The 12,795-nt window shown below is 38.4% G+C and overlaps 1 protein-coding gene across 1 annotated transcript in view; it reads right to left on the bottom strand.

The window, feature by feature from the left end:
* The window catches only part of LOC107727699 (integrin alpha-X-like), a 118,614-nt gene that overhangs the window by 34,114 nt on the left and 71,705 nt on the right, over positions 1 to 12,795 (bottom strand). Inside the window, exons 11-15 of the mRNA XM_016537683.1 lie at positions 10,025 to 10,160; positions 8,491 to 8,639; positions 8,196 to 8,321; positions 7,782 to 7,988; positions 3,554 to 3,684 (exon numbers count right to left, since the gene is read on the bottom strand). Coding sequence (XP_016393169.1) covers positions 3,554 to 3,684; positions 7,782 to 7,988; positions 8,196 to 8,321; positions 8,491 to 8,639; positions 10,025 to 10,160 — 749 coding nt within the window. The remainder of the gene's footprint in view (positions 1 to 3,553; positions 3,685 to 7,781; positions 7,989 to 8,195; positions 8,322 to 8,490; positions 8,640 to 10,024; positions 10,161 to 12,795) is intronic.

Below are 12,795 nucleotides of genomic sequence, written 5' to 3'. Positions count from 1 at the left end.
CTGGCTGCATATAAAATCTTAATTGTTGGCGATTTTAATATCCATGTAGATAATGAAAAAGATGCATTAGGATCAGCATTTATAGACATTCTAAACTCTATTGGGGTTAGACAACACGTGACAGGACCTACTCATTGTCGTAATCATACTTTAGATTTAATACTATCACACAAAATTGATGTTAATGTCATTGAAATTCAGCAACCGAGCAATGATATTTCAGATCATTATCTAGTCTTGTGTATACGCCATGTAGCTAAAGCTGCAAACTCAACTCCTTGTTACAAATATGGTAGAACCATTACTTCTACCACAAAAGACTGCTTTGTAAATAATTTTCCTGACTTGTCTGTTCCTCAGCATATCCGATAGCTCCGAAAAACTTGATGTTGTAACAGAAACTATGGACTCTCCCTTTTCTAGCACTTTAGATATGGTTGCTACTTTACGCTTAAAAAAGATTAAGGAAAACAGTCTGACACTGTGGTATAACAAGCACACTCATGCCCTAAAGAGAGCAGCCCGGAAACTGGAGCGCATCTGGTAGAAAACAAAACTAGAGGTGTTTCGTATTGCATGGAGGGAAACTACTTCCTCCTACAGAAAAGCCTTAAAAACTGTTAGATCTGCTTATTTTTCATCTATTTTAGAAGAAAACAAACAAAAACCCAGGTATTTATTCAGTACAGTGGCTAAATTAATGAAAAATAAAGCTTCACTGACATTTCCCAACAGCACAGCAGTAATGACTTTATGAAGATATTATTATATATATTCGTCATTGTCATTAGGATATGTCCCAAAAACTTTCAAACTGGCTGTTATTAAGCCACTCATTAAAAAAAAAAAAAGTAGTTAATTACAGACCAATCTCAAATCTCCCTTTTGTGTCAAAGATACTAGAAAAGGCAGGATCCTCAAAACTATGTTCCTTTTTAGAGAAAAATGGTATCTGTGAGGATTTCCAGTCAGGATTTAGACCGTATCATAGTACTGAGACTACTCTCATCAGAGTTACAAATGACCTGTTCTTATCATTCGATCGTGGTTGTATCTCTCTATTAGTGCTACTGGATCTTAGTGTTGTGTTACAACAACATTCTGTTGAATAGACTAGAAAATTATGTTAGTATTAGTGGAATTGCATTGGCATGGTTCAAATCATACTTATCTGACTGTCATCAATTCGTAGCAGTGAATGATGAGGTATCATATCGATCGCAAGAGTACCACAAGGCTCAGTAATAGGACATTTGCTTTTCATGCTTTACATGTTACCCTTGGAAGATATCATCAGGAAACATGGTGTTAGCTTTCATTGTTATTCTAATGATACTCAGCTCTACATTTCTTTGCGGCCGACGAAGCATACCAATTTGTAAAACAAAAAGAATGCATAGTTGATAGAAAAAAACTGGATGACTTGTAATTTCCTACTGCTAAATTCAGAAAAAAAACAAAAAAAACAACAACAACAGAGGTGTTAAATATCAGACCAAAAACCTCTGCATGTAATAACCCAGAACACTGTCTAACACTTGATGGCTGCTCTGTCAATTCATCGTCATCAGTTAGGAACCTAGGTATGCTATTGGATAGCAATCTTTCCTTTGAAAGCCACGTTTCTAGCATTTGTAAAACCACATTTTTCCATTTTAAGAAATATATCTAAAGTATGACCTATGCTCTCAATGTCAAATGCAGATACGTTAATTCATGCATTCATGACCTCAAGGTTAGATTATTGAAATGCTTTTTGGGTGGTTACTCTGTGTGCTTAATAAACAAACTCTAGCTGGTCCAAAATGCAGCAGCTAGAGTTCTTACTAGAACTAGGAAGTATGACCATATTAGCCTATGCACTAGCTCCCTGTTTAATCATTTTAGCTCCTCAGTACTTGAGCAAGCTCTTATCAAATTATAATCCTTCACGTCTCAAAACTCAAGGCCATTTGATAATACCTAGAATATCAAAATCAACTGTGGGTGGTAGATCCTTTCCTATTTAGTGCCCAAATTCTCGAACTATCTACCTAACATTGTTCGGGAGGCAGACATACTCTGTCAGTTTAAATCTAGATTAAAGACTCATCCCTTTAACCTAGTTTACACATAACACACTATCACATTTCTATAATTCAAATCTGTTAAAGGATTGGAGATAAGATCCAGATCAGATGGTCACTGTAGCTACCCAGATCCAGTCCATATCCAGACCAGATGGTGGATCAGCACCTAGAGATGACCTCTAGAGCCCTCAATGTCAGCGGAGACCATGTCAACTAGATGTGCCCCAGAGACAGATCCCATGTGAAGACCTCATCACCTCGACGACCATCGGTACAAGACCACAGAACCAGACAAGTCCTCTGCACCTCTGTTGCAGCCTGGAATTAACCCCCCACCCCCCCACCCCCAACTGAGCCTGGTTTCTCCCAAGGTTTTTTCTCCATTTCTGTCCTAAATGTGAATGTGCATTAATTCATCCCACTCACAAAAAACAGATTTAGTATTCATCAAAATGAATTAAAACAGTGAAATGCAAACTCAGAATATGACGCAAACCTATTTAAATAATTATAAATGTTAAATAACACAAATGTATCTAATCCCATTTTATTAACTAATGTCTTTGCTGCTGACCTTTGATGATCCAGTTCAACCATACTAATAAGCAAAAATGACTTTAGATAAACTAACAATTGTGCTTCATTGTTTTTTTTTACTGCTGAAGAGTGTTTCTTCTCCTGTGTTCTACTGTGCAGACGTGAATTTACTTTTCCTTCAGCCTGAGGTTTATTCATTACACTTTTTGGTGTGAAAGGGCTTTTACATTTGCTATAAATAGAACTTCTTATATTAAAAACAATCAAGCCCTGCTCATATTTAAAAAGTAACGCGAAAGTAACGTAATGCATTACTTTCCATAAAAAGTAACTAAGTACCGTAATTAGTTACTTTTTTAGGGAGTAACGCAATATTGTAATGCATTACTTCTAAAAGTAACTTTCCCCAAGACTGCTGTCACCGATGGAGTTTTGGTTCCTTGTCATTGTCACCTTTGGCTTGCTTAGTCGGGGACGCTTGACTGATTGCACAGACACTATTGGAAGAGAGCTGAACTGGATGATGACATCACTGAATCACCAATGAACTAACTTCAGCTGGGAAAATGACTTTTTGTTATTGTCTTCTTGCATTATCGACACACTATTTTACTGTTTAATACTATAAAGCTGCTTTGACACAATCTGTATTGTATAAAGCGCTATATATAAATACAGGTGACTTGACTTGACTTGAATTAGTGAATGAGCGATTTCAGGCAAAGCAAATGACTCATTTTCTGCAAATTATTTTTCTTGAATTGGAATGTGTACAAAGGATTGTGGGTGATTGTAGGATGTGATTGTTACACTGGATGCATCCTTCAAACTATGCCAAAAGAAGTACACAAAATGAAGGCTGCCTTCATGTTAGTATGGCCTTTTCTTCTCTAAGTTGGCAAGAATAAGCTGAAAATACACAGACACATGTAAGCACACACACTTGCCTTAGTACTGTAACTGCACCTCTAGAGCCCACTACTACATCAGTAAGAGCGTCTGAGGTCAGATCTCCCACAGAGTGAAGAGCGACTCCAAAATACTGCAGCCCACCTCCCACAGCTGCTCCACTCACTCTCTACATGTGAAAGAGAGAGAAAAAGAGGGAGAAAATGCATATCAGTATTTGAGGCTTGTATACCACCCCAGTGTAAAAACCTTATAAAGCAGAAGTGTGCTCTGGTATATAGTCATAATCATAGATTATTGCTGGACAGTCTAGATAAAATCTAGATTTCTCTGCTGGAAAATCGATAGCACTTTATTTTGCAGTCCAGGGCTGCATTTCCCGATAACGTTGTCTCTTAGCTCGCTACGAAGACTCTAAAGGTATATCTTAACTAAAGGTATACCTGTTCTAGGCGTGTTCCCCGAACTATACCTTAGGATGTTGCTTAAGGTAAACCTTCTTACATGCGACGTTAGCAGGTACTGTCCATGGCGGTGGTGCTGAATAGGTTGATATCGATGGCTCGAGAATCGATTGTTCAATACAGGAGCTCTTTCACTGCGTTATAGAGCGGGTAAAGTGATGTTCATTATAAAGAAACACTTTAGAAATATTAGAAATTGCATTTATCGGGGCTCACTGCATTTATAAAATAATCCAAATTTCAAACTAAATGCAACCTTGGATATCACACACACACACACACACATATATACAGTATATATCAAAGTTTGACCAACAAGATGTAAAAGCTGCTGAATTTGCTCCCGTGGCAGGCAAAATTTTTGTAGAATTGTATCTTTTGACATGGTAGCTATTCTGACACTATTATGAAATAGTGCACATACACTAACTGGCATCTGCAGCCATCTTTGATTTAGGACAACTATTCGCTGTCTCGCTGCCATAGTTTGACCAAACTCCCCATAACATTCATTCCCTTTAAATATACTCTTAATTATGTGCTGCCTAATGGTTTGCCAGCCGATGTGCCTTTGTATATTATAATGGAAAAACTAACAACAATTAGTATAATGACAGTATAATGTATAATGAGTTTTATTCTTTGCATAAAAACACTCAATTAATTGAACACTAATTCAGCACTGGGTGTATTACAATTAGAATTGTAATATTTATTTGGTTCTGCACTTTTTCTTGCCACAGAATTACAATCGTATCGACTGAAATGTGAAGAAGGTTTTTGCACAGTGGTGGCCACTAGCAGAGTGAACTGTGAACAGCGATAAGGTATAGCTAAGAGTGGTCCAGACTAACCTTAAGAACGAATGACTTACAGAAGGTATAAGTATACCTTCTGTAAGTCATTCGTTCGTAAGGTTAACTAAAAACGTTTCGGGAAGCATGTATTAACGTAAAGGTACAACTTAAGGTATAACTTACCAGAGGTGGGGGACTCGAGTCACATGACTTGTCTCGAGTCTGACTCGAGTCGCAAATTTAAGGACTTGTGACTTGCTTGATACAGACTTTAGCGGTATACAAAGTAGTATTTTGCCTATATTCAAAATGTTATATTTAAAACATTATTATTTAAAATGTATAATTAAGTTAATTTCTGAAGAAAAATTAATAAGGTCGTGTGGCAAAAAAATATTTGTTCCTGTTTGATACTGTGACTTGACTTGACTTGATCCTTAGCAGGACTCGACTTGACTTGCTTGAGGTGAGCCACTGACTTGACTTGACTTGCTTGATTTGTTTGTACTGTGACTTGAGACTTGCTTGAGACTTGATGGTAGGGACTTGAGACTTGCTTGAGACTTGAACATGTGTGACTTGCCCCCACCTCTGTAATTTACGAACGACGTAGCATTAAGAAGGTTTCGGGAAACGTAGCCCTGTTCTGCAAGTACATACTACTGTATGTAATTATTATATTAATTACAACAACTGGGTAATAACTAGGTACTAACCTTAAATCTAGCCTTGACCCATGTAGTTACCTTATATTACCCAGTGCTTTGCACTGCATATAAGTGCATGTACTGTATATTAAAAAATAAACAAAGAAGAAAAGATAAAAATATATATATATTCCAACCAGGAAATCTATATAAAGCAAGGTTAGGGCCCGGTTTCATAGACAGGGCTTAGCCTAAGCCAGGATTAGGCCATAGTTTAATTAGGACATTTAAGTAATTTTTTATAAACATGCCTTAGAAAAAAGCATTACTGGTGTGCATCTTAAGACAAAACAAAGGCACTGACATGTTTTAAGATCAGTCAGTGAGTGCAAGTTTCTTACAGTTGAAACAGTTCAGATCTACATTTTAGTCTAGGACTAGGCTTAAGCCTTGTCTGGAAAACCGGGGGTAAGTTTTTTCATGGTTTATATGATCTATTTGTCCTCTGTGGTCCACATAGGGGACGTTCCCTTAAAATGTATGTTCTTTCTGTACTATTTTGTTTTAAATGTCAAGTAGTAGACACACTTTCAAAAATTTTAGTTTGAAATTACAGTATATTCCAGATTAATAATTGCATTACTTTCACAGTAATTTCACAGTGGGACTTCTCTTGTAACTGCACTCTCAGAAATTTCTTGTAAACAAGCAGCATCATACTGTGTTTCTACAATGCATATGTACTATGAGCATGCATTGCAGCATGAATAGATCATAAATAGAGTTTTTTAATTCTTGCTGGTTTTATTTGTGCTATTGAACTTGTTTTTGGTTCACTTTTAGCAGTTTGTGTTGTTGGTTTATTTTCTAATGTTAGTTTATGTTGTAAGTGTTGTTTTTATTTGTTGAGAGTTACCATTGTTGTGTTTTGTATGTCAAGTATTGATGTCACATCATTCAGAGACGTATGTCAGCAGTTGCTTCACTATTGTGAAAGATCCATCCACAAACAGTTATGAATATGAAATAAGTTATTGATTAATCTTCATGCTCTAGTAATGCTAAAATAAAGTATGCATGTTCATGCTAACAATAGTTTGACTAACTTAAAGTCAGCCGATGAGATTATTTCATATTCTAGCTTGTCATCATTTTGACGAATGTTTTCATATGTCACAGTTCTGACATGACAAGATCAGAAATTTGAATATGAATATACAAGGTCCAAGATCCCAAACAAATACTAATCAGTAATCACCATTATGGTGGCCTCAAAACAATTACAGTAGTAAACAACTAAATTTCTCACAGTGCCACAGTTAAAGACAACTTTATAATGTGAATTCACAGTAAAACAAGAGCAGTAAATTACTATGATGTTAGCATCATTCTGCTTCTGCATTCACAGTTGGTTTTATTTGTGCTATTGAACTTGTTTTTGGTTCACTTTTAGCAGTTTGTGTTGTTGGTTTATTTTCTAATGTTAGTTTATGTTGTAAGTGTTGTTTTTATTTGTTGAGAGTTACCATTGTTGTGTTTTGTATGTCAAGTATTGATGTCACATCATTCAGAGACGTATGTCAGCAGTTGCTTCACTATTGTGAAAGATCCATCCACAAACAGTTATGAATATGAAATAAGTTATTGATTAATCTTCATGCTCTAGTAATGCTAAAATAAAGTATGCATGTTCATGCTAACAATAGTTTGACTAACTTAAAGTCAGCCGATGAGATTATTTCATATTCTAGCTTGTCATCATTTTGACGAATGTTTTCATATGTCACAGTTCTGACATGACAAGATCAGAAATTTGAATATGAATATACAAGGTCCAAGATCCCAAACAAATACTAATCAGTAATCACCATTATGGTGGCCTCAAAACAATTACAGTAGTAAACAACTAAATTTCTCACAGTGCCACAGTTAAAGACAACTTTATAATGTGAATTCACAGTAAAACAAGAGCAGTAAATTACTATGATGTTAGCATCATTCTGCTTCTGCATTCACAGTTATTTGTAAGAAAATGACCCAGCATGCATTGATTTCACAGTAAATTTCTGACTACATTAATTTATTGTAAAATAATACTGTTTAATCCTGTACATTTTTGGCAATTTTATTTTTTACAGTGCAGACTTTGGCTGTTCCACTATGTCATTATCTGGTCCAGTCTGGTCTAGATAGTTGACCAATTGTTAGTGGGGACATGCATGGACTTGTAGACCATCTTATTCAACATGGTTTAAGTGTGCAGACCACTTTGGAATAGCAGCAAACCAGCTTGCCCACCGTAAGCTGCTATTTCAGCAGAGGTTGCATAACTACAAATGATTTAAAACTCTCTCTTACCTGACTGTATTCTGTTCTGATACCGCCTGGTTGTCCCAAAAATATGTAAATGGCACCCTTGCCCTTCTCTTCTTGAGGTGCCCCCACTGCCAACTCTTTAAAGCCATCTCCATTTAGGTCCTGTATGGCTGCCAGTGAAGTACCAAACCGGCCAAACTCATTCCCCACCACTCCACGGAGAATCGCTGAACAGTTGAGTTCTTGGATCTTGGGAGTTTTATGTAATCATATTAAATAGTTAAAAGTTGTGATTATGAGGTTAAATGTGCTAAAGCACATGTAAAAAATAGCATTAGCTATGTATGTAAAAAGTTGCATTAGCTATGTTTATAGTAATGTGCGCCACACAGTAAATAGTGGTTATTGATCAACTTCTGTATTTATATATCTGTATTTTGTGTGTATTGATCTTACTGTAGTGTTAAGTGGGCATATCCGGACCTCTCCTCCCACTCCATGAGCGTGATATAATGGAGCTCCGACTGCTAACAACTCAGAAACACCAACCACACACAATTCTGCCCCAAAGTATGAGCCCAGCTGCAGAGAGACAAAACAATAAAAGAAAAGATGAAATGTGTTGGTATATATAAATAAAAGTATTGAAGGAGTCACATAAACACACACCAACTGTGTCAGCCATAATTAATATATATTATATATAATGTGTATACTGTATATTGTGTATAATGTATAATTAACTTTACACCTGTGATCCGTATATCCTATGACTGATGGTCCAACTGTGGTTCTGATCGTTCTGTGTAAATCCCAGCACCAGCCCTTTGTGTCTATGCCTTGGCGCTCCCGCAAAGTACACAACATGACCATTTACTGACGCCACAGCAACTGAGTAACCTGAAGCACACAATGTAATTACTTCACCATAGCAAATTTTTTTTTTTAGTGTTTGTAGCAAGTTGCAGTATATTCAGGGTTCAATAGTAAGGATGTTCTGGTGACCCATGGTCTGTGTGATTTGGTTTCAGCCAATAAAAAAAATTATAGTGCTTTTCACAATACACATCGTTTCAAAGCAGATTTTCAGAAAATCCTGATGTTAATGTTTATAATATCTTAATATCTTCTTGTCTTATTGTTCCATTTAGCAGATTTTTCACCATAAAAACTTTTTTTTTAGTGTTTGTTGCATGTTGCAGCATATTCAGGGTTCAATAGTAAGGATGTTCTGGTGACCCAGGGTCTGTGTGATTTGGTTTCAGCCAATAAAAAAAATGATAGTGATTTTCACAATACACATCGTTTCAAAGCAGATTTTCAGAAAATCCTGATGTTGATGTTTATAATATCTTAATATCTTCTTGTCTTATTGTTCCATTTAGCAGATTAGATGCTGTTTATAATATCTTAATATCTTCATGCATTATACTGTAGTTGCATTTAGCAGATTTAGATTGTCAATGTTTATAATATCTTATTATCTTCATGCCTTATAGTCACAACTAGCAGATCAGAATTGTTTTCTGTCATTTGTTTTCTGTAAATGTTTCTATTATTATTCTGACATACTGATCTCTGGTTTTGTCAGGCTATGAAACAGAATAGCACTGGTTACAGCACGTGTGACATCCGTGGTGATATCTGCAGTATATATAACTGCTCACAAATGCATTTCAGGATATGGAAACATCTGCCGTTACCTGAAAAACAAATGTCTTACCACAAACAGTCTCCACAATGAGACCACTAAACAGAAATAAGTCTTATTATGACTAGAATGAACGCATCATCAAAAACACACATGCTGTAATATTTAGTTAAAGTAATTTGGTAAAATTAAACCAAAATGTGTGGCTAAGTGAAAAACCTTTGTTATGGAGTTTCATATTAAAGAGCACTATTGTTAATGTAAATTCCAGTAATACACAAATGTATTGTGGAGCTTTGGCTTTTGGTTAGCACACTATGATACACAGAGGATACAATGTAATCTGACTCATATTTACACTCTAATTCCATTCTCTTTCCTCCTACTGCAACTTTTTCAGCAGTTGCTATGTGGTTTCTACAATTTGAAGTATAATGTGTGTCCTTAGCATTACTGTACAGCACGTTACCCACAAAATATTAACAATGAACATTAATTTTTTTAAAGTTTAAAAAAAAATTTTTTTTTTAATGTGGGTATTGAAAGTATGTGCAAGAGTACACCATAAGTAATGATTTAAAAAAAAAAAAATGCTTTTTTTTGTTTTTAAATCAATTAATGAATGGCACCGTACCCAAATAGGAATCTCTAATGTCCTCCTCCATATTTGTGGCATTAATGAATGATGAATTGAGCATTTGATGAGTGAGATCCTGCACTATTCCTCCGGACCAGGAGTATGCCCCAACCGCTCCAAACATCCTTGAACCCTACAGTAACAAAGAGAAATGACACTTTATTTATTATATAATTTGTTATTGCTATAACTAGGAAATAACCGTATAGAAAATGCTAAAATCTGCTTGTGAAAGTAGCTGCTTTTACATGGTTTCCTAGATAGTCCAAGCTTTTAAAATTCATTTTATAATCATTTATAGTCATTAGTGAATACAGAGTGGTCTAGCCCTTATGCAGTGTACAGGGTATTTCGGGGGGTTTTTTATCTACAAAAAAAAAAACAAATCACACTCAGGATGCTCTGGGGTTTTTGACCCCACACAGGAAATGGGGGAGGGGATAAAAATGATACTTAAAAAAAAATGCTCACATGCACACACACACCTCACCCAACCCCCATTTGTCAAACACAAATCAGCTAAAATGTAGAACGCACACAGACGTAAAGGAGTGACACCATAACACATCCATGATGGAGAACAAATGAAAACACACAAACATACACACAACACAAGGTTTAGATTTGGCTTTAATATGACATAATTGTTACTGTTACTTCAGTACAAAAATAAATAAATAAATAAATAAATAAATGCTAAACTTCTCACACACAGGGTAACATCAAACAATACCGGACAACAAAAGGAACAGAACGGGGAGTACTTATACTAACTAAACGAGGGAACTAATGAGATGATTACCAAACACAGGTGAACTGAATTAACTAATCAAAGGAGAGAGAGAAACTAGGTCAATGGAAACAAAACTAAACAAGAGAACAGAAAATGAAAGAAACACAAGTCCATAATGTGACATAACTCCCCCCCTCCCGGAAGGCGCAACCTCATGCCGTAGATGGACCAGTGGAGGGAGGGCGGGGGTTCAGGAGGAGGGCGAGGGTCAGGAGAAGGGAGGCAGGCAGATGACCAGGGTGGATCTGACAGAGGAAGGTCAGTGGGGCCGATGGAGGGAGGAACCATGGTGGAGGAAAGGCTGACGACTCCAGGGGGCCGACCAATAGCGGCGGAGCAGGTGGGAGAGGAGGCCGGGGCGGAGAGCCGTTGAGCCAGGGCGACGGGGAGGATCCGGAGGGCCAAGGCGGAGCAGATGGCTCAGGCAACCAAGGAGTAGGCGTGGATCCGGACGGCCACGGTGGAGCCGCAGCAATAGAGGACCACGGTGGAGCCCAATGGAGCCGGTGGGACGGATCGACGAGGCGCAGCCGGAGGAGTGGAGTCCTGAGGCGATGGCGGGTCGACGACTGACCAAGGCAGAGCCGGGGGTACGAGGGAGCCCGGCGGAGCTGGTGGACTGAAGGGCCACGGTGGAGAGGAGGGAGCTAATAGCCATGGTGGAGCCGCTGGGTCGACGGGCCGAGGCGGAGTCTGGGACTCAGAGGCTAGAGGCGAAGACAAGGGATCCACCAGCCACAATGCTGATGGAGATTGGCAGACCTACGGCGAACCCACATCAGAGATGGTGGGCTGAGGAAGAGCTGAGGGGCTGACAGGGGACAGTGGAGGCGGTGGTGAGGATTGATGAAGAGGTGGTGGGAGAGGGAGGCTGGGTGGGAGCTTTGAGCAGTCCAGGAATGGTGTGTGCTGCCCACACAGACAAGATGGCAATTCCCAGAGGGTCACGTACAGGGGAACAACCTCCGTGGTTGCTTCAGGACTGGCAGATAGTTCAGGGCAGAAAGAATTCCAGGCCGACAGACAGTCCAAGACAGACAGACAATTCAAGCACGACCTCCGTGGTCATGACAGGACAGACAGACTGTTCAGACAGTTCAGTTCAGGCTTTGGCTCTCCGTCTGAGGCAGGCTCGGGCAAGCGTTCCGTGCTGTGGGGTGATGTTCGGCTGGGCTCTGGAGTGGGGCTGGCTAGACCGATGGTGAATGGAGAGACATTGCCCATCAGCACCCACTCCACGAAGGAGGCAAAATCCCCTTTAGGTCCACATCCGGACAACTGCGCTCTGCATGCGGTGTTCAAGCTCGCTATGTAGAACGAGCAGAGCGCGTCGTCCGGGTAGCTGGTACTGTTGGCGATCTCCACAAAAACCGCCGGAAGAATTCGGGACGATTGGGTCTTACTAATAAAAGAAAAACTTTCAAAAATGGAAAATAAATGGGGGTAAAAAACGCAGCTAAACTTTTCTTTTATGTGGTCTGGTATCCTGTAAAACCTACTGCTGCAAGGATGATGAAGGCACGAAGAAGATAATAGAAATAAATCTATTATAAGGTTTTTTTATAATGCATTATGCATTCATTATAATGCCTTAAGAATACCCTTATAATGTATTATAAATACGGGCTTTATAGAAAGTGTTACCAATCCTTTTAATAGATAATCCACAAGATGAATAATTCTCACACACAGGGTAACATCAAACAATACCGGACAACATAAGGAACAGAACGGGGAGTACTTATACTTAACGAAAACTAAACGAGGGAACTAATGAGATGATTAATGAACACAGGTGAACTGAATTGTGTGCTCTGATTGGCCAGCTATCCAGTGCATTGTGATTGGCCGAATAGCTCAAGCATGTGATGGAAATGTTATGCCCCTTACCATACTGTGATGCCATCATGCCGTGTCCTGGCTGGAGCGACGAGACAAAAACATTAAAACCCATTACAAACGAGGCATTTGTTGC

Source organism: Sinocyclocheilus rhinocerous, unplaced genomic scaffold, assembly GCF_001515625.1.
Source record: "Sinocyclocheilus rhinocerous isolate Xijiao unplaced genomic scaffold, SAMN03320098_v1.1 scaffold1513, whole genome shotgun sequence".
Taxonomy (NCBI): domain Eukaryota; kingdom Metazoa; phylum Chordata; class Actinopteri; order Cypriniformes; family Cyprinidae; genus Sinocyclocheilus; species Sinocyclocheilus rhinocerous.
The sequence above is the reverse complement of the archived record's forward strand: the minus strand, read 5'-3'. Positions and strand labels throughout refer to the sequence as shown.